The 27977-nt window shown below is 37.0% G+C and overlaps 1 protein-coding gene across 1 annotated transcript; it reads right to left on the bottom strand.

Annotated features, from left to right (window-relative positions):
* Window positions 1–146: 146 nt before the first annotated feature.
* On the bottom strand, window positions 147–9815 carry LOC131317414 (uncharacterized mitochondrial protein AtMg00810-like). The gene is made up of 2 exons (XM_058346969.1): window positions 8861–9815; window positions 147–343 (listed from the first exon to the last, which is right to left on the bottom strand). Exons 1-2 carry the CDS (start codon window positions 9813–9815, stop codon window positions 147–149), a joined length of 1152 nt encoding a protein of 383 aa, XP_058202952.1.
* Between the last annotated feature and the right edge of the window lie 18162 nt (window positions 9816–27977).

Raw genomic sequence — 27977 nt, 5'->3', positions numbered from 1 at the left:
ACAAAAAAGAAAACTAGAGGGTCTATTTCAGAAATTTCGTATTTTATTTTTGATTTTGCAAAGACAAACTTTTTTTTTTTGAACGGCAAAAAAATTTATTAATCTTTGAAAACAAATTACAAAGATTAAAAGGATCCTAAACAACATCAAGTTGGAGAAGAGAAAACCCACAAGGGAAAACAACAAGCTCCAACAATCATGTGCCAATATGGACCCAAAGGGAGAGAATAACAATCCAAGACTGGCAAGAAACCAACAAAGGCACCACTTCCACAAAGACATCTGACACCTAAAACCCAAAGCAACACCCAAAAGAGACACCTCCAACACCCAACAAGGCAAACTACACCCAAAAATCCAAAAAGAGCACCCAAATATACACCTAAGAGTTAATTATTGTGTTAGAAAGCATGACCCTTTGCTCTTTCCTCATTATTTAAAAAGCTAACTTCAGAGAGGTTCCAAAGCTATCATCGAACTCTGCATCCTCTATAATGGAGTTATGAACCGCTACATCAATTTCACGAACTTTCGGGGCCGAAACTCACACCTAAAATCTTTCTCACCTGAATTATTTTTGTTTGATTGCATAATCAAAATATATTGGGAAAATTAAAAAAATTATGTAAGAATATATTACAGATACTATTAAGAAATTTGAAAAGCATCCCTTAGTTACATAACTTTGCATCGGTTTTTGTTTCAACGGTTTATCTTGATTTTTACAATCCCATTTTGTTCTTTTTTACGCGATTAGAAAATGGAATATGTTTCGTAACAAGATTAGCAAAATGTTTCTTAACAGCTTTTTCTTTATTCACCAAAAAGAAAAACTCACTTCTTTTTTTTTTTTTTGCAATTAGATGAAAAGAAAAATGCAAAATTTTTCACAACTTTTCTTTTTTCCTAATCGCGTAAAAAAGAACATAACTAGATTGCAAAAATCAAGATGAGTCAATTGAAAAAAACCAAATGCAAAGTTAAGTAAAGGATACTTTTCAAATTTCACAATATTATCTGTATATAATAATACATTGTAATATTTTTAGGATAGTGATAATGCCAAAACTGTTTTTGTTGGTGCCAAAACTCCAATGTATAAAAGTCTTGTACACTGCACATGGTACAAGCCTTTTGTGCACTAAAGTTTTGGCACCAATAAAAACAGTTTTGGCATAATCATTTTCCTATTTTTAATTTTCTCATTATATTTTGACTATTCAATCAAAGAAAAATAATTAAGGTGAGAAAGATATTACGTATGAGTTTGTCTTTTCAAAATCAGAGTAAAATATAAAATTTCTGAAACTAATTGTCCCTCTAGTCAATTTACATTTTTTTCCCGTCCCTTTAGGAGGGAAATGTCAATTTTGCCCAGGAGATCCGTTAGTTCTATTAACACTGTCAATGAGAGGGAACAAATTCGGACAAAGTATAAATTATAAGATTAAAAGTGGCAAAATTAATACTAGAGGGATGAAATATAGATTTCATTCAAACTAAAGCGACTATTACTAAATTTACCATTTCCGTTATACAGAGAGCAGTAAAGTTATCATATGAGGTGGTGGCCTAGCCCAAGTGGAAGGGTATTCCCTTGCCCCACACTCATCCAGGGTTTGAATCCTATTCCCTCCTCCAACCCCCAATAGTGTAATGTAGTGTAGGAATTAACGAGTGAAAGAAAAAGAAAAAAGAACTGCATCCATATCTGGTAATAATTCAATATCTGTCATCATCGAGTTTTTCTAGGAATTCATGAGTCAGTTAACCGTTACTTATATTGCCGCCTCTGTCCCGAATTACTTTACTAATATACATAATCCAAAAGGTGAAAAAAGTGAAATGGTCCCCTATAGTTAAGTGTTTGTGTTAACCTAGTCCCTGTAGTTGTAATTGGCTTAATTTACACTCTGTACTTTTCATTTTGTTCCAAATTAGTCCAATTACTAACCGTCGTTAGTCCTTTTAACAGCAAAATCAAATGGCCCCTTTTTGGGGGTTAAAACAGTAATTCTCTCATTCTCCTCTTGCCCTAATATTAGGGGTGTGCACGGGTCGGGAGGTCGGGTTTGACCCCCAAACTCGACCCCGACCCGACATGGCGGGTAACAAATATTTTAGGCCCGCAAACCGAACCAAAAAGGGGTAAGAACCGTCCGCGAGCCCAATTCTTTACGTCGAGTTGGGTCCGACCAAAAACCAAATTAATCTTTATGAATTGGTTGGGTCGGGTAAGAAACGCACTAACCCGGCCGGACCCTGAACCAAAATTTGATTTTTAACAGAAAATGAACCCGTACCTTTTCGAAGCACATGTTCGATCCCACCCGGGACCATTCAGATTGGGTCGGGTCCGCGGGTGGACGAGTTTTTTGCACAGGCCTACCTAATATACCTTTGAACCAAAACACAGCTCATTCTTCCATTCTCCATTGATAAGGAGGCGCCTGAGATAAAATTTGGTTATTGCAAAAAGTTGCCCTCTAATTCAGCATTTTCATGATCAGCTATGAGGCAACATAACCACTGGTATTGTCTATCTATTCAACTTGTGGACAAATACCGAGATGCCTTATTTTTCTGCATAGTACTGAAAATGCATATAGAACCATGTCCAAAAGTCACAACATGATATAGATCCAAAAATCACAATATGATAAAGAACCACGTTCAAAAGTCAGAATATTACATAAACTTAGGGGTTGTTCGGCTAAATAAGTCAAGTGGCTTATTTTTTTGTCCTTATTCAATTATTTTTTGGCATTTGTTAGTTTTTTTGTCAAATTTTTCGGGATTATTGTTTCGTCATGACGAGAGAAACCTAAAAAGTAAAAAATTACCACCAAAATTCAATTTTTTTGAATAAAGACGAAAAAATTGGCTTATTGGTTTAGTTTTGTCTTTATTGGCTTATTTTTGTCTTTATTTAAAAAGACTAACGACGGACTAACGACAGTTAGCAATTGGAACAAAATGGAAAGTACAGAGTATAAATCGAGCCAATTACAACTACAAGGACCAAGTTGACACAAACATTTAACTACAGGGACCATTTCGGTTTTTTCCCTAATCCAAAATAAATTAGTATTGGTTTCTTGGGAGATAATGAGATTCAGATATATCAGAATAATAAAGGGTACATTGGCCCGTGAATTAAATTTCTTTTTATTTATAAACAACAAGATTTTATTAAGAACTCAACAAAGGGTACATCGAAAAGAGATCAAATACATACCACAGAAAATGAGGTACCGTAAGGGTCTATAGAAAAGAATGAAAAAAGAAAATTGCATTCAATGGAAATTGAATGAATCCCAACAAAACACTAAAAATCTCAGGGGTCGAAACCATTAGAGCATACTCCACCACTGAAGGATATTCAGCAAGAGTTCCGCTAGCCATTCAGATCTGGTCCATCAGCAGCACGCATCATAAGTTGAAGTAGAAATATTCAACATAGCAAGTTCAGAGCATCAATATCCAACACAGCAAGTTGCAGCTTAGTAAAAGCATTGGCCTGTGATGTACATATATAGGAGGGGCTTCTAGGGAATCCAGAGTGGACCTGCAGCCAAGTACTATGTTGACAATCACGAAATGGAATAATGGATTTGATAAAAGGTGAAAGAACATGGAGACTACCTCAATTATACGGAGTAATCGTTAACCAATTAGTACCCTTCTGTTAAAAAAGACTGTTAAGATAAAAGGGTCAGCGTGGACAATTTTTATCGATGAGGAGGTCAGTGTGAGCCATTTTTTAGGAGTAGAATCGTCATTTTTCCTCATTATGTTAATAGAGTTAGCCAATTTTTCATTTCATATAATTGAGGAGGTCTGTATGGACGGTTTTAAACATTAGGGGGTTTTTGTGGAAAAAAGTGATAGTTGAGGGGATCATCATGTACTTTTACCTTGATAAAATTATACACACACAGAGATTATCTCGCTTTCAATTTGTCTAATCCATGGCCACCAAAAAAATATTCTCTTTGAAAGGGATATTGGAAAAGCGACGGGGAATTTTGTAGTCAAAAAGTGTGAAATCTGGTACAAGTTGAAGGAAGTTCAACAGTTTGAAACTCTTGAAAAAGGTTTAAAAGGCAAAAGTGTGGGTAAGTATATGAAAGCTAGCTACTGTTTTTTTTTATCGGCAAAGCTAGCTACTGTTAGTGATTGTAATTCAACGATGCGCATGAAGTTGTGGGCATGCAGCTTGAGACCCTGCAGATGGACCATTCTCAATCCCCCTACTATTGCATGCTTTCCAAAAGCAACATGCAAAACGAACTAACTTATTTTACCTCTGTATTAATTTGAGCGATTTGTATCAGTAACCATATATAGTGATGGCCCCGCCCTTTCGTTACCTAAGGCATTCGCGTAGGAGCTTTTTCATTGATAATGTTAAACTGATCCTGTGGTATCCCGTATCTGTAACCTCGAACGTTGAGGATTTGAATGTGGATTTTACACCGTCTTAATGAAAAGATCTAACAGCCCAAAACTTGGTAGACAATTTTCAAACCTAGCCAAATTAACGATTGATGTCAGTTTAGCAGATAAAGTTCCGAACGGAGAGAAAATTAACATACTAGCTCTTCCAACACAAACTCCGTTCTCCTTTATTTCATCTTTCTCGTCTCTTGTTTCTCATTGGCCCACAGGAATTAATAATCCATTCTCTCTTCTTCTTCTTTTTCTTTGTGGGGGGAAATACATGCAGAAGAAGTACAGCATTAGAGACTAGAACTAGGGGTGATAAATTGAACCAAAACCCATTAATCAACCCAAATCCACCAACTAGAAAATAGATCCAATCCAATTCATTTATTAGTTGAGTTAGAATGGGGCCAACCTATCTAACCCATTTATTAATTGGGTCTTAATTGGAACAACTTAAATAACCCAATAAGTAATGAACATGACCCAACATAAAAAACCCTTCATCGGTGATTCTCATCCTTTCCCTCTCGACCTCTCTCCCCGAGCTGGAGCTGTGAGGCACGTGAAATTATGCGGAAGCATTCAATCTACTCCTTGGGGGGGGGGGGGGGGGGGGGGGGTTGGAATAGGAGTTTTGATAAAAAAAATCACCAATTTTCTGATTTAAAAATTAATATAGATGAACAGGTTGATTATCTCTATTAATCCAAACCAAAAATCAAGTAGTGCAGTAGAATAAAAATTGAGACAGAATACTCACAATTTACGTGGAAAAACTTAGGGTCTAAAATAACCATAAGCCAAAACCACGGCCTAACAGTACTACTGATATATTCTATTAATAAAAAATAAGTACAGATTGCAAAATAATAAAAACCGTACCCAAGCTTTTACCTATTCTCGCCAATCTCCGATGCTCCCTGAGCTTCTTCAAGATCCAATAGATGCACCACAGAGTTCACGTCCGATCTCCGGATTCAACCGGCTCCGAATCAATTTCCAAAAGATTCGGCCACAGCAGCAACGGCGCAAAGAACCACGAACAATAAATGGATGAATGATATGATGTGAAACGTGATCTAGACAACCCAAAAAAAATGTTCGAAGTGAAAGAACAAACAAAAATATGGGCTGCTAGAAAACCAATCTCGCCTCCACCAAAAACAAAACAGTCGTGCAACAACGAAGAAAAAAGAACGTCGCTGCAACCAACACTTGTCAATCTTGCCTCTCTGTATATATTTTATTCTTCATGCTCGTCGAAAAGAAAAACCAAAAACAGCCGTGCAAGTGTGCAACCCTCTCTCTTCTTTTTTTTTATAAAAACCAAACAAAAACTCTTCTCTGGGTCAGAGGCTCCTCCTGTGGTGATCAACCCCTTTTATAACTCCATTTTCCCTTTGAACGAAAGTCAATTAATGATGCCACTATGGAAAGCAAATTTTTTGGCAAGACAAACGTGTGCAATCTTTATTTTTCATACTCTATAAAAGAAAATCTCGTAACCATAATGGCATATATATATATATATATATATATATATATATATATATATATATATATATATATATAACATAAGAATTTTGAGTAAGAGAAATCCCCTGATCAGTAAAGAAGACTAAAATGATTTTGAGCTCAATAATGCTATGCATGAGATGTCATGCAATGCTATTACCTCTCATGCAATTGGATCGATTTTGTAGCAGTCAATTTGGCGCGGATTATGGGAGGAGCATCAAGCGAGAGACAACCCCTTAAGAACCTACCCATTATAATTAAACGGAGTCGATATAACAAAGACACCAATGGAGGTTTTGAATAACTCCCGGAAAGTGCCAAAATATCTAACAATCTCCCCCTTTGGCATTTCTGGGACCAAACCAATTCCATGAAAACATAATGGAAAATTACAACTGGAAGAAATAAACACTAGCCTAAACTAGGTCTATCCAATGAAGCAGTTGCCCTTATAATACCTGCAAAGACAGCTCAACAAAAACTATGAAACAAAATATATGTTACGAAAAAATAGAATGGGTCAGCATAATTCAATAATAAACGACACGTAGCATTATATCCAAAAGCAAAAAAATAGACCAACGATTCATCAATAAAATAAATCTCTCCTTATAAGTATCTCCCTAAATGAACAAAGCACCCAAAAATTCTCTATCTTTATGTAGGGGGATGAAAACAATTGGTGTTTCGAGTAGCACCAGATTGCAATGGCTACTCGTGCCTCTTCACCGGAACCCTAGTTTGTTGCCTGAACCCTAGTCTGCAAAACAAACAAGAGGTGAGCGCACCTTTGCCCCTCGTGGCAAAGGCCCTCCGATGCCTAAGTTAGTATCACGTACTAGTAATCGAACCCTAATTATCAGTAGGAAAATAATATGAATGCCACGTATTGCGTACCTCTTACTTCTAGGTTTACCTCATATTTATAGATTTTTGGATGCTTGTTGCCCAAGTGTTCGTGTTGCTCTAAGTTTCCTACCTCGTATAGGAAACCAGAATATCTTGGACTCTCATTCCTTTATCAGTTCGTTACTGTAGTTCATTTAAGACTCTTTTCCATAGCTGGCCGAACATCCCACTCTCGTTGGGTATCCTATCTAGATCCTATAATCTCTGGATCTCATTCCTTAACAGAATAACACTGCTTCTGGACCCTTCCAGAGTGTTCTCCTTTCTTCAGCATTTGATTAGCGTTCTTTAGTTGTTCGGCTCTCTCGTAACTGAACAGATTGTCTTGGACTAGCTACTTCACATGTAACTGGTCCTGTATTAACTATTTGGACCAGTGTCATTGTATGTCTCTATCTGCCGATCAGATAGCTTGGACCAATGACTTCTCATGCCACTTGTCCATATCGCCTATCACCGCTCATGGTGGTTCATATCACCCGTGATTCCACGTACCACGTATTCAGCCATTTGATTGTACTTGTTCGGGAATACCTCCCTACACTTTATGCAAGACTCAACGACACATATCACTCTCCATTACTCCCCAAGCCATGAAAACTCTCCCCCTTTTGTCACGGAAAAACAAAGCAAAAAAGTATATATTCGAGTGAGACATGCACATGCAACCTAAAAGCATACGAGTAACAAAAGAATCATATGATATGCAATAACAAGAATCACATAGGCAAGATGGCTATAAGAGACATGCATCGAATGAAAAATTTAAGACCATATCAACTCATGGAAGCAGAATGATGTAGATCAAAGAATGGACAGAATGCCATGCTCAAGCCTATGAATGTGAAGCATAAACGCCGTGCATGAGGAGCAAGAAAACTTATCAAGGACTAAGTGGGCGCTATAATCTTATCTCAAGAAGGGTTTAAACAAGACTATCACGAGGAAGTCAAACCAGAAACGCTCGGACCTAAGAACTTAAGCACAAACCTCATCGGTTGTTTTAGACTCGAGATTAGCAACTTACACCTAGCCTTGCGGGGCACCAGGCAACTATAACCTCCAAGGCGAAGAGACAAATTTAAATAAACTCCCTTTTTTTTTTTGATTTACTGCTTTCTTTTTTTTTAGGGGTATTGTTCTTTTTTTTTTTTTTAAAACAAAAGACAAGAAATAAAAGAAAGTCTCAATTTGATTTTTCCAAACCTTAGAGGTGCGTTACACACCAATTCATAGGCGGCCCATCTCATAAGGAGTCAAATGAGGGAAAGCATCCCTAGGTAAACAACGAACATGTGGTCAATCAAAGTGATTAGTTAAGATAAACTCAACTGAGACTCAATAGAGACCACTTAAACAATGTAAGTTTACTTGCTCCAAGTGAGATTGTGTGCATAGAAACGTGAGCATGGGATTCTAATACCAAAACAGAGAACAACATCACTATGTAACAGATTGATATGATCGAAAAAATTTGATTTGATAAATTACTCTCAAAGGCATAAGCATATGTAAAACTGATATCAAGACAGCACATGATTCCCAAGCATGCACACGATGAGAAAAAAAATCTCTGACTCAAAACAATAAAAAAAATACTACTAAGAACATAACAACTCAAAATTAAAAACATTCAAAGCAAAGCATATGAGATGACATGTGACCCCACACACATCTTAATCTAGAGAAATCAAACCAAGAGATTTCCTAAGGTACTCAAACCTAAGAGAATCTAAAGGCTTAATGAAAATATCCGCCTTTTGATCTTGTGTAGGTATAAACTCAAGTGCCACGACACCATCTTCAACCTAATCACGAATAAAATGATGACGGATGTCGATATGTTTAGTCCTAGAATGTTGGACTGGATTTTTAGAAATATTAATGGCATTTGTGTTATTGCAAAAAATAGTCATTACACCTTGAGATAGACCGTAGTCTTGAAGCATTTGCTTCATCCATAAAAGTTGGGTGCAACAACTACCAGCGGCAATATATTCTTCCTCTGCGGTGGACAATGAAACACAATTCTGCTTCTTGCTATGCCAAGCAACCAAGTAGTTTCCCAAATAGAAACAACCACCAGAGGTACTCTTCCTATCATCCGCGCTTCCAGCCCAATTGGCATCGGAAAACGCGGCTAAGTCCACATTAGTACCTTCAGAATACCAAAGACCAAGCGTGGAGGTGCCCTTAATGTAACGAATAATTCGCTTGACAGCGATCAAGTGAGACTCTTTAGGGTTAGATTGATAGCGGGCACACACTCCAACACTAAACGAAATATTGGGACGACTAGCAGTAAGATATAATAAGCTTCCTATCATACTACGATAAAGCATGGAGTCAACACAAACGCCCTCAATATCTTTAGCAATTTTAACGGTGGAACCCATGGGAGTACGAATACTCTTGGAATCTTCCAAACCAAAATTTTTGACCAATTCTTTTGCATATGTGGATTGGAACAAAAATATCCCATCATTCAACTGAAGAATTTGAAAGCCTAGAAAGTAAGTCAATTCTCCCATTAGGCTCATTTGAAACTCATGGGACATCTGTGCCTCAAATTGTTTTGCATGCCGCTCATTTGTGGAACCGAACACAATATCATCAACATATATTTGAGCAATTAAAAGGTCGCTCTCAATTTTCTTCAGCAATAAAATTCGGTCTACTCCCCCTTTCACAAAGCCGGTATTTAAAAGATGATCGGTTAAACGTTCATACCAAGCTCGAGGGGCTTGTTTAAGGCCATAAAGGGCCTTACGAAGGCGGTACACATGATCAGGGAATGAGGGATGAGTAAACCCTTTGGGTTGTTCCACATACACCTCCTCCTTAAGGTCACCATTCAAAAAAGCTCTTTTAACATCCATTTGAAATAATTTAAAATTAAAATGAGATGCAATGCCAAAAAGTAACCTTATTGACTCCATTCTTACTACGGGGGCAAAGGTATCATCGAAATCAATTCCCTCAATTTGGGTGTACCCCTGGGCAACTAACCTAGCCTTATTACACACGACTATGCCATCTACATCCTCTTTATTTTTAAATATCCATTTAGTGCCTATGACATTAGTGTGAGAGGGTCTTGGTACGAAGTACTAGACGCCATTCCTAACAAATTGTTGTAGTTCTTCTTGCATGGCTCCTATCCAATGGTAATCTCCTAAGGCCTCTTCTACCTTTTTTGGCTCTAATGTGGACGTGAAACACACATAACTGATCTCATTCCTAATTTGCCTTCTAGTTTTCATCTCATTATTAGGATCTCCTATGACTTGGCTAATGGGATGGTTAAGCTTTACTCTAGCCGAGGGTTCTTTGGCAGACACAGGAGCTAAGTTATGTTGACCTAAATCCTCATCTTCTAAAGGCTCATCTACCTCAACCTCACTATCATTTTCAACTTTCTCATCCACACTCGTAGGAATGTCAACAACCTCTTCAGATGAAACTCCCTCATCTAAACCATTGGATTGAAACTCCACCTCAAAAATTTCCCAACTCCCCTCATCATCATCATTAACCTGAGGGACTGACTCATCAAGCGCAGTATCGTCAACAACTACATTGGCTGACTCAACTAGGGTAGAGATGCGTAGATTATATACTCTAAATGCTCTACTCGTGTTGGAATAGCCTAAAAAGATACCATCGTCACTCTTTGAGTCAAATTTGCCTAAGGACTAACTATCTCTCAAAATATGACATTTACTACCATACACCCTAAAATACTTCACTGAAGGCCTCGTACCATTCCAAATTTCATAGGGTGTAAGGGTAGTCCCTGGTCTAACATACACTCTATTTATAGTATAACATGCAGTATTAATAGCTTCAGCCCAAAGGTTTCTAGGGACGCGCTTGGCATGAAGCATAACTCTCGCCATCTCTTAAAGGGTTCTATTCTTTCTTTCAACAACCCCATTTTGTTGGGGTGTGCGAGGTGCTGAGAACTCGTGTTTAATGCCTTTCTTATCACAATATCTTTTAATGTCGGAGTTCTCAAACTCACGACCATGGTCACTCCGGACTCGTGTGATAGGGTACCTTTTCTCATTTTGAATACGTTGACAAATAGTTTTGAAACAAGCATAAGCATCAGATTTTTTTCTAAGAAAACCAATCCATGAGAAGCGAGAAAAATCGTCAACTATAACCAAAATATATTGCTTGCCCCCTAAACTTTCAATACGTGAGGGTCCCATCAAGTCCATGTGAATTAACTCTAAACATTTTGTGGTTGCAACTAAATTTGTCTTTTTATGAGGGCTTTTTATTTGTTTTCCCTTCATGCAACCACCACACACAAGCCCTTGCCCATTGGCAAGTTTGGGCACTCCCCTCACAATCTCGTTCTTGGTTATTCGATGCAATTCAAGAAAATTTACGTGTCCTAAACGTTGGTGCCAAATTTCCACATCATCAAGCAAGACTCGATGACACACATTAGAACTTGCATTTGCAACACAATAACAATTATCCAAAGATCGAATACCTTTAACCACACACACACCCGAGGCATTAATAATAGACCAATTATTTTTAGAGAAATTGACTTCATGCATATTATCACAGAATTGCCCTATACTTAACAGGTTAGCTTTTAAACCCTCAACATATAACACGTTATATATCGGAGGGATTCCGGGTGCATTTACGGTGCCTTGTCCTACGATTTTACCCGTATTACAATCACCGAATGTAACCAAGCCACCATTATACTTCTCTAACTTAGCAAACAAAGATTTATTTCTGGTCATGTATCTAGAACATCCACTGTCTAAGTACCAAGCGCAAGCATCATGTGCCCGAAAAGCAGTGTGTGCTACATGACAAACGACATCAATTCTCTTCCATATTTGCTTCGGTTTGGTGTTCACATGCGAGGTGTGACCGTGTGTAGTACGTCTTTCAACAATCCTATCACTCTCTCCATTATTATTAGCCAAATTTGACAACTTTTTGATTTCCTCAACGAGGTGAGAAGTTTGATTCGCCAACTGACTCAATGTCTTTTTAAAATTCTCATTCTTAATGTTTGTGGGAGACTGACGCACAACTTGAGGTCTTCCCACATTGGTTTGACCATACCGAACACTTTCATTAACTGGGGCTATAAACAATTTCCCTTTTGTTCTTTGATTGTCCCTTCTAAGTGTATAACAAAACGGTCGAATGTGACCTTGACCACCACAATAGTGACAAATAAAAAGATTTTTCTTTTCAGGAGCATGGTTATTGCTATAAGCATTCTTAATGATGGTGGGAGATTTAATAGAAGATTTGGGTTTATCGCTCACTACCTCATTCTTTGCAATTTCAGATTTCACAAACTTGATTTCCTTTTTAGTGAACTTGTTAGCCTTATGTATCAGTAAAGGTGGATCAACAAACCCTAAGCCACTTCTATTTCTAAACGTATGTGTCATCTCAGCAATACGAGTTGTGCCACACTCATTAGGCTTTATGGCCTTAGTGGCCTCCCTAAGGTCATGCTCCAATTCCAAAATCCTATCCTTAGACCCTTCAAGAGCCTTCAAGGCATGCTCTCTCTCAATTTTGGCAAACTAGTCTTTCAAATTAGCGGTATAGGTTTTTAATTCTTTAAGCTCGATGTTCTTAGATTCAATGTCATCACTAAGTTTGTTCCTCTCACCACTAATTTTCTCGATGATACTCATGAGTTCCTTCTTTTTCTTTTTCAGTTTGACACCCTCTTTAAACAATTGATTGTAGGCCTCATGAATAGAATCTATATCATCATCACTATTCTCACAGTCTTTGTCAGTCGAGACATACTTACTATCATCACTAAGAGTTGTAGAAAGTTCACCCGATTTGGGGGACGTGGGGGACTTAATGTTGGCAACAAGCACAGAATATCTAGGAGCTTCAGAACCCCCATCACTACTATCATCACTATCGTCATCCTACGTAGCCTTATAATCCTTGGCCACTTTCTTTTTAAGAGTGTTTGCACACTTTGCTTGAACATGCCCGAAACCGTGACACTCATGACATTGTATACCTTGGGGTTTCTTGGATTTATCAATAAAAGATTTCTTTTCATTATCCCCAGAATTAAAATTCTTGCCCCTACTACTTGAAGAAGAAAAATTTTCAAAATTATTATTTTTACGGAATTTAACTGTAATGCCCCCAATTTTGGGTACGTTAATAGGGCATTTTATTACATAAATAAGTGAGTCTGGCTCATTATTACATCTCAAAGTCTTACAAGAGTACTTTAAAACAAACAAGGAGGGAACTAGGGTTCCTAACTACTGCTCTGCTTCTTCCTCCATCCGGGCTAGCTCATCGGCTCTGAAGGCCTCCAAGGTGTAGAGTTCACCCTATTCATCTATGAGGTCTAACATATTATACCCGGCGTCGCCACCAATATAATCGGTCAGGGTCACCAAAAAGGCAACACCGTGAGCTACAACGCTCAATAGAATAATCTAAACCCACTAACCCTTAACTTACAAACAATAGAAATTATACAACAGACAGTAACAATAACACATCCACATTCGATATTCAACTATCGTTGGTGTCCATGATTTTCTGTGTTTCTCCTACGCGACTCATCGTAGACCGTGTCACCATTTTTCCACTTTTCTTTTTCCAAATCAACGTTTCCAAAATTTGTGTTTAACACACCCAACCTCGGTTCCGCCGCTCCGGGTTCCCATTGGCACACAATTGCATTGGCACCTCTCCGCGGTAACTAAGCCACACACCCTACCTCGGTTCCACCGCTCCGGTTTCTCGGGTATCCATACAATGGTTCCGCCGCTCCGGGTTCCCATTGGCACACACACACACACACATCTCACATAACTTGAACTGGTCATTATGTAGTTTCCAAAATATTTCCTTCCTCGGAAACACATTTTCTTCCTCGTTAATCACACCCTAGGTGCCATGTCTCTAACTTTCTTGATTTAGGTGTCTCGTTTTCATGCATAGACTTCCGTGGTACTACTTTCCACACAAACAAGCATTCAACAAAATCTTGAAACTAGTCTATAAAGATCATCCAACTCCATACTATTTAGCATGTTCAAATCACCATTAGTGAACATAAATTTACTAATTATCATGCTTCTCGATATTTTAACAAAAGATAACCTTATATATGGACAGTCAACAGATAACCTTATATACTTTGGAAAAAATGATCAAAGTTACTTCTTAATGACGTTCTATTCTCCAACCTACGATAATACATAGAGTTAATGGACTAGGATTCCTACCTTACTTCTTGGCGGTGGTCGGCTACGGTGAATTGGTTGTCGGGTTTTTGTGATTCGGCGGCGTAACGGCTCCGGTTTGCTTCGAAAGGAAGAGAGATGAACTTTCCTCTTCCTAGAAACAACTTGCTAACTAAACTAAGTTACTTTAAAGATCTAGAGGTGGTTTTGGAAGTGGTTTGGTGGTTTCTCTCAAGAACTCTCAAGAAACTCAAGAAACTTTGAACTTTTGAACTAAGAACACTTAGAATTTCTAGAGAGAAGTGAGAGCAAGAAGTGAAGGTGTGAGTTCAAACTTGGAATGAGCTTCTATTTATAGGCAAGGCTCACCCTCTCCCTCCTCTTGGCCGGCCCCTCTCTCTCTCTCCATATCCCATTTTTTAATTCAAGAAATCAAGCTTTCAAGGAAGATCAAGGTCTAGTTTCTAGGTTTGCATGGCTAGGTTTAGTCCTTGGATTTGATTCTTGGAAGATTTGTGGAAGAAAGGAGAGTTTGTACAAGATTTTGTGTTAAACAATTGATAATTGTACAAAGTAGGACAATGGAGGTTAGATTTGTCAAAGATTGGAAGGATGAAGAAGATCATGGTGGTTAAGGCATGGTACAACCCAAATCTTTCTTCTTTTTCTTCCTCTCTCTCTCCCTCCCTCTCTCTCTCTCTCGGCAATCTCCTCTCTTGTACTAGTATATACACACACACACACACACATATATATATATATATTATAATATGCAAGAAAATAATAGGTACTTTTGTACTTGTGTCAAAGAGTTTTAAAAGGCTAAGATTTTCCCTTTAAACTAATCAATTAGCACATGTGTACTTAGCAATATAAATAGGGCAAATTTCACTCAGACCCCCTGAGGTATCTGACAATGACAGAAACTACCCCTCAGTTTTAAAAAATGACAGAAACCTCCCCTATTTCACAGTTTGGGTTTCATTCCGTTAGTTCCGTTAGTGAAATGGACAGAAAACATACGGAAAATGAAAATTTTAATTTTATTTAGTTCTACAGCTATCTTAGGGCTCTTATTGAACGTTCTAGAGCAAAAAATTAATTATGACCCTTTAGGATAAAATGATCAGAAAAATAAGATCTTCGCACCGATTCAAACGGATTAAAAATTGGAGCACTTAAGTATCTTCTCTTCATTTGATTCTATGGCTCTCTCAGGGCTTTCATTGAAAGCCTTGGGGCCAAAAATTAATTATGACCATTTAGGATAAAATGATAAAAAAATAAAAATCTTTGCACCGATTCAAACGAATTAAAAATTGGAGCACTTAAATATTTGCTCTTCATTGAAAGCCCTAAAATCAAATAAAGAGCAAAATTTTAAATGCTCCAAATTTTAATTCGTTTGAATCAGTACGAAGATTTTATTTTTTTAATTATTTTATCCTAAATGGTCATAATTAATTTTTGGCTCTAGGACTTTCAATGAGAGCCCTAAGATAGTTGTAGAACTAAATAAAATTGAAGATTTCATTTTCTGTACATTTCCTTCCACTTTACTAACGGAACTAACGGAATGAAACCCAAACTGTGAAATAGGGGAGGTTTCTGTCATTTTTGAAAACTGAGGGGTAGTTTCTGTCATTGTTAGATACCTCAGGGGGTCTGAGTGAAATTTGCCCATATAAATATTCATCCAAGTATATATATTTATATACATAGGTACTTATGAGATCTAGGAAGATCATCTTCCCTTTAATTTAAACCAATTGGGTACAAAACCCCAATATAAAATAATAACAAGGTACCTAGAAAATCTTAGGCTTTAAATCTAATAAGTACATACAATATAAAATATAGGTACAACATCACATGGGAATTTAGAAATGACTAGTTTATGAAAACCCTAGTACTAGTTGGAAAGACTAACCTTATTACCCAATGGATAATAAAATCCCTAGTATTTATTGTCCAATGGACAAAAGTAATAAGGAAGCTTTTATACTAAAATAATCAAAATGTCCTTTTAAACAATTATAAAATTATATTTTTTATAAATATTAATACTTGAACAAATCCATCAAGGAACACTTTTAATATAAAGAATGGGGTTTCTATTATCCAATGGATAAAAGCTCTCCTAACTTTTATTGTCCAATGGATAAAGAAGAAAACCAAAATAATAAAAGAAAATAATTAATAAATTTTCAAGTCTAGGGTTTAAAAGGTTCACAAGGCTCAAAGATGGGCAAAAAGGTCCATCTATGGTTAGGAAAATGTAACTAGGTGACTTCCTAGTTTGGTTTCTCCAACAAGTTGGTTAGAAGCTAACTAGACTTGCTAAGTAGAGCTTAAAAGTCAAGAAACGATCTTTGAAGGGCTAAAGTATAATTACGACAAATTATGGGAATTTAAAAGGAAATATTAAAAGCAATCTAAGTAATTAAAAGAAAAATTCAAATATTTAACGAAATTTTTTGACTGAAAATCAGGGCTGTTGCATTAACAAATTTTCTGAATTTTTTAGCAAAGAAAGCAAGTTCTTCTTCGTCAAGGTCATCATCACTCTCTTGTGTCACAGAGGATTCTTCTTTAGAAGATTTAAAAGCAATGCTTTTATTAGGTTTTAATGTAGATTTCTTTGAGAGATTCAATTCAAACGTTTGAAGTTTACCTACAAGTTCCTCAAAAAGAATGTCATCAACTTTATCACTTTCTTTGATCGCAACTACCTTAGCCCTAAACCTCTCAGGAAGTGACCTAAGCACTTTTCGACAAACTTTAAGATTAGGGATTGGTTCTCCTAATGCGTGAAAGGAATTAACGACGTCACTCAACTTAGTGATAAAATAACCAAATGTCTCATCTTCCTGCATTCTCAAATCTTCTAAACGTGTTGTAAGCATTTGGAGTTTTGAAGTTTTAACAGTCTTAGTACCCTCGTGGGTGACTCAGAGAATATCCTAAGCCTCTTTTGCAGTAGTGCATGTGGAAATACGACTAAATTCAGTTTGGAAATACGACTAAATTCAGTTTTACTCAATGTTCCATAGATGGCTCCTAAAGCTTTAGAGTTTGCCTCAAAACTTTCATTATCGGCAGAATTCCACTCAGTGTCCTCCTTAGCCCTCATTTGTTTAGTCGTAGTGTCTTCTATGGTAGGGGCCTCATAGCCATACCTAACAGATCTCCAAACCCTAACTCCTAGGTGTAGGGGGTCGAAATATCCGAAGGTTCATAGGGTTCATAGGGTTCACATGGTCCAAAGGGGGGAAAACAGGTTCGAACGCTATTTGACCCGTCGTCCAGCTGTCCCAGTTCATCTGTAAATAAAGGTGAGCTTGGGCGTGATGTGTCATTAATCTTCCGAAGGATAAATGGATCCCCGGGTGCTTTACCGAACAGCGTACGTTCTTCCGAACGCACATAAACTCGAGTTCGCTCGGTAATCTTATCTTCTGCCCGGGGACGTCCTCTCGTTCGACTAAGTTGTTCTTCAGAGAGCACGTCAAGTGCTCGGAGCAGCTTTGTTCATCATGGGGAAGCTCCACCGAATGCAGTCGTTTGTGGAACCTTCTAGAAATACTATTGATAAGTAAGTTGTCTTTTCTGACATTTAAAGTGACATCTCTGAGCGATGTGACCTTTCTGACATCGACCCATGTGACTCTGTAAGATATGGGAAGCGGCGCTCATTAAATGGCTCTGGTGCATGACGCCATCCGAGCATTACTCGACGCGTGGAAAGCAAAGTCATCTTGCTCAGCACTTTACCCCTTCGCCTATAAATAGAAGGGTACCATCACTAAGAAAAAAATCTGGACTCCTTCTGAACGGCACTCTCTTCTCTCTACTAACATATTTCTTACCAAACTTCTCTTTATCTTCTCCACTTACTGACAAGTTCGTCGGAGCTTCTTCCCGGAGGAACACCCCCCTCCGGGTCTGCAGGTACTCAAAGTTCAACGCCGACTTCTACGGTCCAGCAAACGGAGAAAGGAACAGAGGAAAGATCACGAAGAAAACGATCCCCGCACTAGGGAACTCAAATGCGTAGTCATACGGGCTTTTCCAGTATGGATAATCATTACCGTCAAAAAAAGGTGGCCTTGAGTTTGAGGCTTCCTCTCGTGGTGCATTCATGTCTATTATAACCAGAATTAAACTCAAGTGGTTAAACCTAAACAGAGCAACCCGCTTTGATACCAATTGAAATTATGCAGAAGCGTTCAATCTACTCCTAGAGGGGGGGTGAATAGGAGTTTTGATAAAAAAATCACCAATTTTCTGATTTAAAAAATAATATAGATGAATGGGTTGATTATCTTGATTAATCCAAACCAAAAATCAAGTAGTGCAGTAGAATAAAAATTGAGACAGGATACGCACAATTTACGTGGAAAAACTTAGGGTCTAAAATAACCCTAAGCCAAAACCATGGCCTAACACTACTGATATATTCTATTAATCAAAAAGAAGTATAGATTGCAAAATAATAAAAACCTTACCCAAGCCTTTACTTATTCTCGCCAATCTCCGATGCTCCCCGAGCTTCTTCAACCGGCTCCGAATCAACCGGCTCCGCATGAATTTCCAAAAGGTTCGGCCACAGTAGCAAACGGCACAAAGAACCACGAACAATAAATGGATGAATGATATGATGTGAAGCGTGATCTAGACAACCCAAAAAAAATGTTCGAAGTGCATAAACAAAAATATGGGCTGCTAGAAAACCAATCTCGCCTCCACCAAAAACAAAATAGTCGTGCAAGAACGAAGAAAAAAGAACGTGGCTGCAAACAACACTTGTCAATCTTGCCTCTCTGTATATATTTTATTCTTCGTGCTCGTTGAAAAGAAAAACCAAAAACAGCCGTGCAAGTGTGCAACCCTCTCTCTTCTTTCTTTTTTTTTATAAAAACCAAACAAAAACTCTTCTCTGGGTCAGAGGCTCCTGTGGTGATCAACCCCTTTTATAACTCCATTTTCCCTTTGAACGAAAGTCAATTAATGACGCCACTGTGGAAAGCAATTTTTTTGGCAAGACAAACGTGTGCAATCTTTATATATATATATATATATATATATATATATATATAAACATGAATTTTTCCGGAAAAGGTAAATCACCTAGTCAAAGGGAATTAAAACAATTAAGGAGTATATATATATATATATATATATATATATATATATATATAAAATAAGACTTTTGAGTAAGAGAAATCCCTTAATCAGTAAAGAAGACTAAAATGATTTTGAGCTCAATAATGCTATGCATGAGATGTTGTGCAATGCTATTACCTCTCATGCAATTGGATCGATTTCGCAGCAGTCAACTTGGCGCGGATCATGGGAGGAGTATCGAGCGAGAGACTACCCCCTAAGAACCTACCCATTATAATTAAACGGAGTCGATATAACAAAGACACCAATGGAGGTTTTGAACAACCCCGGAAAGTGCCAAAATATCTAACAGCAGGAACTTGCAATGCTTAAGAAGCAGAGTGCAGCATAACGCCTTTTCACTTCTTATTTGGTACTTTTTCATAGGTCTCTTCTGCAAGTTACGTTGGAACCTTTTAGGATACAGTCAAGTGATTTATTTTTTATTTTTAATCATTTTTTATTTTTGGATTTGTTAATTTTGCGTCAAATTTTTTAGACTTGTTGATTTGTCTAGACGAGAGGAATCGGAAAAGTACAAATTTATGTTTGAAATACGTAATTTTTTGAATAAGGACAAAAATAAGTAAAAAAGATTTCACTTATTCTTTTTGAAAAAAGTTGTGAGTTTCGATAATAATTTTTTACTTTTTCGATTTTTCTCGTCGAGACGAATCATTAAGTTACAAAAGTTTGACGCAAAACAAGCAAAGGCAAAAAATATTTGAATAACAAAAAAATAAAAATAAAGTCAATGACTCCAAATCTAGCCTAAGCACTGTGAAAGAGAGCCTCCATTTCAAAGCCTTCTGGTTATTTGAGTCCTTGTCTTTGCGTTGGTTATGTTTGCAAAATTGGGATTGATGTGGTTTATTTTCAAATTAGAGGTGACAAATGGACAGATTAAAATTTGGACGGCTTAAATGGATCATGGGTTAAATATGGACAGAATGAATAGGCAGATTGAATATAGATGAGTCAAATATTGATAAACTCCAATTGATAAAACCCGACCCCCTTTTTCCCACTCAACTAAAGGAAGGGAAAATGATGGCTTAAGACGTGTTTCGATAATTAATACCCGCCAAGGACATTTTCAGCATTAACAAATGTTCTCAGCATGTCTTTGGAGGGTATTAATTATCAAAATACGTCATTAACCGTCATTTTCCCCTAAAGGAAGTAGTGCATTTGAGTATGGTTCACCCCTCGAACTCATCATTATAATCCCCCTCGTTTATTTGGTTGTATTTTGGTAGGACTCGTTGCAAAAATCAATCAATATACAAAATAATATGCTTATGAAAAACTGATCATAGTCAAATAATCAGTACTTAACATTTAGGGTAGATAAATGAATGGTGAATATGATAAAAATAAAATAAAATGAACTACCACAAAAGACGCGTGCCTGATCTTGTGGTTTCTAGTCTCGATCGAGTTTAGTTGAATTTTTGTGGCATTGAAGTGTGCATATGGCCTCAGTTGGAGTGGGAGGAGGAATGTAATTAGACAAGAGCAGGCCAGGCAATTTGAGAGAGAGAATTAATGAAGAATCTTCACATCCTTCACCCGTGCAAAGCCTTCAATGTTTGGTGGTCCTTCTGATTTTGGCTGCAGGACTCGCAAGCAACACATGTTTAGAGCTTTGACTGAAAACATTTGTAAAGAGTGTACAGATCTCATTTGTTTTCTCCTTATTCGAAAAAAGCTAGGGTACAATTCATATCACAAATTAAAGAAGGAAGTTAATTAATTACTACAAGATTTCATCATAAATATTGCATCCTGATGCGCCGTGATCGAATTACCACTCGTTATTGAGATTTCGTGGTGCAAAGTATAGATCTAAAGTATTCAAACACATTTATGTTGGAAAATATTTTGGATATAATATTTTATTTAGGATGTGAATCTGAATTGACTGGATTTAAAATCGTGTCATTTCAATGACACGTGTTCACTGTGTATAAACGCGTACTTTTATGTATAAAATGTGTCCTTTCCTTTGATGACTATGAAATCCCCATTGGGCCTATAGATATGATGATTCTCATGTTGGGAACCGAATCCCCAAGACCCAGTAATGACGCGTATAGATTAGACAACAAAAATTGTAAAACTCTACAAGGCGGAATTAGGGTTCTACCTCAACTCCCTGCGACACGAACGCTGGTTAAACTTGTTATAGCACGCCTTACTATAAACCACGAATACTGGTCGATCGTACCTTACGATCTTCTATCGTATTCCCTGCACGTCTAGAACATGAACCAAGTGTGGACTCTTTCGTGATCTGTTTGCTCTCTCTAAGCCTGCCTCTATTTCGTGAATAATAGAAAAACATTTACCTGACCTAGAGAGTATAACGTGTATATATAGGGCTACGATAGGGACCTAAGGAGTAATAAGTCTGGGCTTCCAGTGTAAATAAGAAAACCTAATCCTGCCAGGATTCTATTTCTTATTTCACTAATTATAATTCACCCCACTACAGAATTATAATTGCACTTCCGTCCTTATCTCAATTATATTATGAGCATCATGATATTACATACTTATTAATTTCCCCACGTTAAGATTACAGATATCCATTGATTAAAATAAATTACTAACATCTAATTCATTCAGTAGAGATTAGAAAAAAGTTATCTGTCCATACTTTCACCAAGTCAGAATCTTTTCATTTGAGAGAGTACAAAACACAATGTTGATTCGATAGACCCACCAATTGTAGTACTGCTTCTGTGGGGCATATGATCAAGTAGATATAGGATATAGACGTCCATGCAAACTGTAAGAACCGTAACAAGGACGAATCTGTCTTAAGTACAGAGTGTCACACTCGTCTTGAACACTGTTTTGATGCAACGATTTCCAAGTTTTGCGTATTGATTTTGTATTGTAATTGTATTGTTGTTTAATTTATCACAATCGTATTGTTGTTTAATTTATCGCTATCTGAATCTTTCTTATATTTTTGCGTACTTTTAAAAGCAATCGAAGTCTCCGAAGGAATCTACTTTGAGTTGAACAGGTTCAAATTGCAATAGGTCAGCCTCGTAAGTTTGGAGAATCCCAACTATTTCTTGAACATATTTTTCTTTTAACTTTCTATTACCCTCTAGCATATTAACTTGAATTTTAAATCTAGGAGGTAAGGCGCGCAAAATTTTCTTAATAGTACGAAAAGAAGGAATTGGCTCACCCAAGTTCTCGCAACTATTGACGATGGCGATGAGCTTAGAGTAGAATTGATTGAAGGTCTCTTCCTCCTGCATTCTGATGGTTTTAAACTCCGTGGTAAGCCTTTGCCACTTTGACTACTTAACCACGTCTGTCCCCTAGTGGCAAGTAACTAGAATATCCCAGCCCTCTTTCACAATTTAGTTAGCTATTTTTTTATGCTCATTTACATCAACAGCAAAAAATAAAATATCAAGTGCGCGATTATTAGCCTGAAGTAAAGTTGTTTCTTTGTCAGATAACTCAAATTGAGTTTTTTTGAACCTGCTTATCGTCTACAGTTTTCATGGGCACAATACACTGGCTGATCTCATTATAGCCTTTTCTTTGTCTGATAACTCAAACTGAGTTTTTTTGAACCTGCTTATCGTCTACAGTTTTCATGGGCACAATACATCGGCTGATCTCATTATAGCCTTGATTCAAGATTTTCAGTAATCAAAATTATTAGCATCAAGTATAGGAAAATTGCTAGACATGTGATTCATGTTCATACTCATGATGGATCTGCTCTAGGAAAAATAAATCCTAACGGAAGGAGTAGCCCGCTCTGATTCCAATTGAAAAATCAAGGTTTCCTAGCAATCCGTGAAAAACCCTAAAAGTATGAATGCAAATTACTAAATTACTCTACCAATAAAAATTACGCAAGCAAACAATCGCACAACGTACAAATATACGCGGAAAACCCCAGAATGGATAAAAATCACGAGAATGAATCAAACCACTATAATCACTGTGCAGTTACAAATATACCTATCCAAATGAAGTAAATTCTCACAATGTTCTAAGTATCACCTACCGAGTCACACGTACACCGCACCCAGTAATCTTAATCACCAATGGCCTTGAATCCATGAGCCCTCAAAAAAACCTAATCAAAATTCACCTTTGGAATAGGTCTCCAAAGAACCCAGTTGCACCTCCCTTTTTTCCTTACTGCCGCCCCACGTTCTCCTTTTTCTAAGGACCGTGTATATGCAGCGTGTGGCTGTTTCTTTCTATTGCCATCATATTCTTTTTATAAGGCTATCTTCCAAACCTAGAAAAGCACATGTCTATAAATAGACCTTGGTTTTTCACATTACTTTCCATCAATTAAAGAAAACAGATGATGCCGATGATAAGCAGATTGGAGGAGGGATCGTTCCGTCTTTGCCAACATTCGTCTCGCTGTAGTCAATCTCCTTTTTATCCATAATCCTACGCTCAATTACAAATCTTACAAATAATATTGATTCTTGTCACTCTAGTCCTATACAGACTCACTAACTTATAAAAAATAACAAAATTACAACTCAATATAAAATATGTGTTTTGTCATAGGAATTGTCAATACAAGTGACTCCGGAATTTGGTCCTTACATAGACTAAACTGGAAAACTAAACAGATCCGAAATTGTAACGCCCTGATTTTTTCGGGAGCAATAGAAAATAATATGTTAAGAAAATTTTGCTAAATAAATATAATTTTCAAAAAAAAATAGTGGTTTAACTATTACAATCTCAAGATAGATTTACTGAATCAAAATACATTAACTTCATAGCCGACTCTAGGCTTGATACGGATTCCAAGCATACTCGATCTCCGCTCCTGATTTTCCTCCTATCTCAAAACTGCTCCACCATTGAATCCTGCACCTGCTGGCAAATTGATCGCCGAAGCAACCGATTTGCCAGGATACAGGCGTATCCGTGAGTGATAAATCACCCAATAGAATAATCTAACCCAATTACCCCTCTTACATTACAGCTAGCAAGCAGACAATATAATATCGACGCGGAAGAGTAAAGCAAAGATTTCACACACAAATTGATTTATTACTATCCATCAGCCTGATGTGTGATCTAAGATTTCAACTGAGAGATCTTTCCTCCCCAACCGCTAGCCATGTCCCGTCCCATGAGATCACTTCCTTTTGCTGTCGCAGATACACCTAAGTTATGTACCGAGTGTGCATCCCAATAACTACAACAAAGGGTAAGCTTATCATGCCGTGACATAACTAGGGTTCGCCTATCTTATTCATCATTTCACAATCATCACTGGACTCCCGCCAGTATCAATTCATCACTGGACTCCTGCCAATTTCAATTCATCAATCATCACTGGGCTTACTTTGCCAGTTTCAAATCATCATATCCAACTCATCACATCTCAAAATCCTGCCTGCAGGTAATCTAAAAATAAAACTTTCCAATTTATCCATTACCTATCATCGTCTAGGTGAATTCTATTCGCATACCACCCCATGTCTCTAGGGTCCAATCTAACATTCAAATCAAGTATCGGTGCAATATACAACTAATCAAATAATAATTAAAAATAAATAACCAGCAATGCGATCACACAACTTTTTATGAGTGGGCTGTTGCCCTTAGTCTTGTATGGCCAAGAAGTTAAATTTTTATTAGCAGAATCCTTTATTAATAAAAAAAAAATTTGTACAAAAAAAAAGAAGATCTATTATTATTTACCTACAGATATTGTACTTAACATGGGTAACACTATCATAACATGTTCATCATTTATAAATACTAATATAAAACATATGTTTAATAATCAAATAAAGCATTTCATTGGGCCTAACTATAAACTTTAATGAGATTGTGTTTGGTTGGGAGTTTAGTTTTGGTAGTGGATGGAGAGAGAAATAGAGTAAGAATTGAAAATAGGGGTAATGATTGGAGAGAGATAAAGAGAGATGAGAAAGTAATAATTGAAAAAACAAGGTAATGATTAAAAACAAAACTAAAACTAAACGGTGAACCGAACAAAGCCAAAGGACTTAACAGTAATAAGATAACCACTTATAATTAATATTTGGGCCGAAACATTACATTCAAAAAGAGTAGGGGGATAAATGTAATTGTTGTGCTATTTTCTTTAACTTCCAGCGATTATGAAGAGTTAAAAAAGAGAAAACGTGAATAGTGTTCACGCCTATGAACAATGAACAGTGGACCTTTTGAAAAAAAAATGTGGTTCAATTCGTTCGGGTTCAATTTCAATTCTAATCATAAAAATTAACAACTTAGCGCATTAATATGCTTAGGGAGAAGTAAGGGAATGATTAATCTATCTCGGTTCCGGCCAAAAAAAAAAGCGGGTAATGATTTCAGACGATTTTTGGACAATTAGAGAAGACGACAGAACGCGAGACCTCAGGAATGGATCAGAATTATTGAGGTACGGTTCTGAGATGTTCTGGGCTGCGAATAGATAACCCGAATTGGTGTCCGGCTAGAGTGGAACCGAACCGCTCGGTTTTCTCTTTATAGACCTCCATTAATGGAGCTCGAACTCCCACTATTTTTTTTCCCTCCAGTGGCGGTGGTTTGGTGTGTTGTTATTTCTAGAGGGAGGGAGAGGTATTTATAGAGGTGTGGTGGAGTGCGGTGCAAGGAGGAAGTGGATAAGGGTGGCAATTGAATGGTTGAAAAAAAATACATTAAAAGGTTAGCCAAAAATAGGAATAGGGGGGATGGTTCACTTGGTGTGGAGAGCAAGTAAGAGAGAGAGAGGCACACGGCTGAGAGATGAGAGAGAGAGAGAGAAAAAAAATTTGTTTTGGAAAAAAGTTATGGTGCATGTGGCACACAACACACACATGGAATCTTTACTATAATAAAATCTTTATAACTAATTTACTAAAAATAACTATACCGGAATAAAATTTGTAAATCCTAAAAAAAAAAATTAGGTCGAAAATCTGGGTTACAGAAATTTACAGTTGTCATACAAGGGAAACTCAAATAGAACCCTACACATGACAATATCCCAAACATTGCCCCCCTTTCTAAACATACCCCTCTTTTATTTTAACATACCCTATTCCATGGCAGAACTATTCGTTTTGGCCAAAAGTAATAGTTGAACTTTTGAAAATCCTTCTGCGATTTCCACCGGAAAAAAAAAACAGAGCACTTTTTTTTGTTCTACAGAATGCCCGCACATCTTTTTCTCTTAGACCAAAAAACTGAAAGGGGAAGAAATCAAATTATAGCATAAGGACTGCGTTAACATGTAAATGTACTTAAAAGTTTGGAAGCATTGCTCATTCGAGGAAATGTGAATTTAGAGTAATGCCCAGAAAACAAAAAACGAAATCTTGTGCATGCAGCACATTTGTATGTAAGATTTGAATTGGAGGAAAACTAAACAATAAGTGCTTTGAGTGTTGCCCCACATGGAAGGTCTCCAAAAGAAATGCAATCCACGAAGATGGAGTGGTGATGAAAAAAATGCTGAAATGGCATGTTGGCCTGTTTGATCGTAAACTTCATTAGCTATATAGCCTTCTCACATAAAGATTTCCTTGATAGAGTATATAATACCAAGGAAGGAAAAGATATACAAGACACCAATTGGCTTGAAATCGACTAATTTAATGCATTGAGTAGTGTGCGGTTTATTTGCTCATTAAAAGGATTGAAAGGGTGATTGGCATATACAGCGACCCCTTGGCCGTGCCCATAGGGGTTCCATACCCATGCCATGCACTAGGGAAGGGTCTGTAAGGGTGCTCCTGTGAGATAATCAATCAATTAATGAATCAGGAGGAACATTGTCGCCACTATCCCACTAATAGGCGAGCTATATATATATATAGACTGTGTAGAGGGGAGGGGAGTTTCACCCCGTGCCTTAGCCGACTCGGCTACCACCTTCGCAGTGCGTGGGGCAGTAGTTGGTCTACAGAGGGAGTACATTTTTTTCTCAGTCGCAAACATTAATTTTATATACCAAAAATATAAAATGGGCTAAACTTAAGGGTGATCATGGACCAGATTGGTTCGGTTTTATAGTAATGAACTTTGTTATGTAAAGTGCCGCTCGCTTATTATTAATATAATCTTCTTCATTTTGTAGAAAAAGAAGAAGAAGAAGAAGTTATACTCCATACTGTATTATTTTGTCATATGGCATGATTTTTCTCTCTCGAGTACCTCATCTTTCTCAATAGATAAAATTCAAAATAAAATATAATTGTTGATAAGTATTCTGTTTTTTGATAAGATACTATTTACTAGCTAGTTAGGATCGTGGGAGAAAAGCCATGACCAATTTATAGACATTTCAAGCCTCAAAATCAGCAATTAATTAAAGCGAATAGAAGAAATCTTAGTAAGTAGTATTGTTTTGGAAGAGATAGTGATGAAGCTTATATCTCTCCATAAAAAAACGATGGATAATTTCTCATATTTAGAAATATTTTCATGGCTTTACTAGAATCTTTAAAAAAAGATTGTGATGAAGCGATATACAACAGATTTGTTTCAAAATTCTAAGTCAACTAAAGTTTTCAAAATATTAAATATTATTATAGTGAGACAAATATTATTTTGTGGAATCATAATCCCAAAGGAATCTCCAAAGTAAGTTATGGTAACCGATTTCCTCCCAAACAGATAGGAGTCTTTTAGATGCAACAAAACTAATGAGCTTATCTCTCCAAA

This window comes from Rhododendron vialii, chromosome 2a (assembly GCF_030253575.1).
Source record: "Rhododendron vialii isolate Sample 1 chromosome 2a, ASM3025357v1".
Classification (NCBI taxonomy): domain Eukaryota; kingdom Viridiplantae; phylum Streptophyta; class Magnoliopsida; order Ericales; family Ericaceae; genus Rhododendron; species Rhododendron vialii.
This window is presented reverse-complemented; position numbering and strand designations above follow the sequence as displayed.

Bases quoted from the DNA above. Each gene is read 5' to 3' on its own strand.
- LOC131317414 (XM_058346969.1), bottom strand. From the start codon at position 9,815: ATGGAGTCAATAAGGTTACTTTTTGGCATTGCATCTCATTTTAATTTT. The intron at 344-8,860 runs GTAGTTGTTGCA...TTTTGGGTGTAG, and splicing joins GGAAGAATATATTGCCGCTG to TTTGCCTTGTTGGGTGTTGG.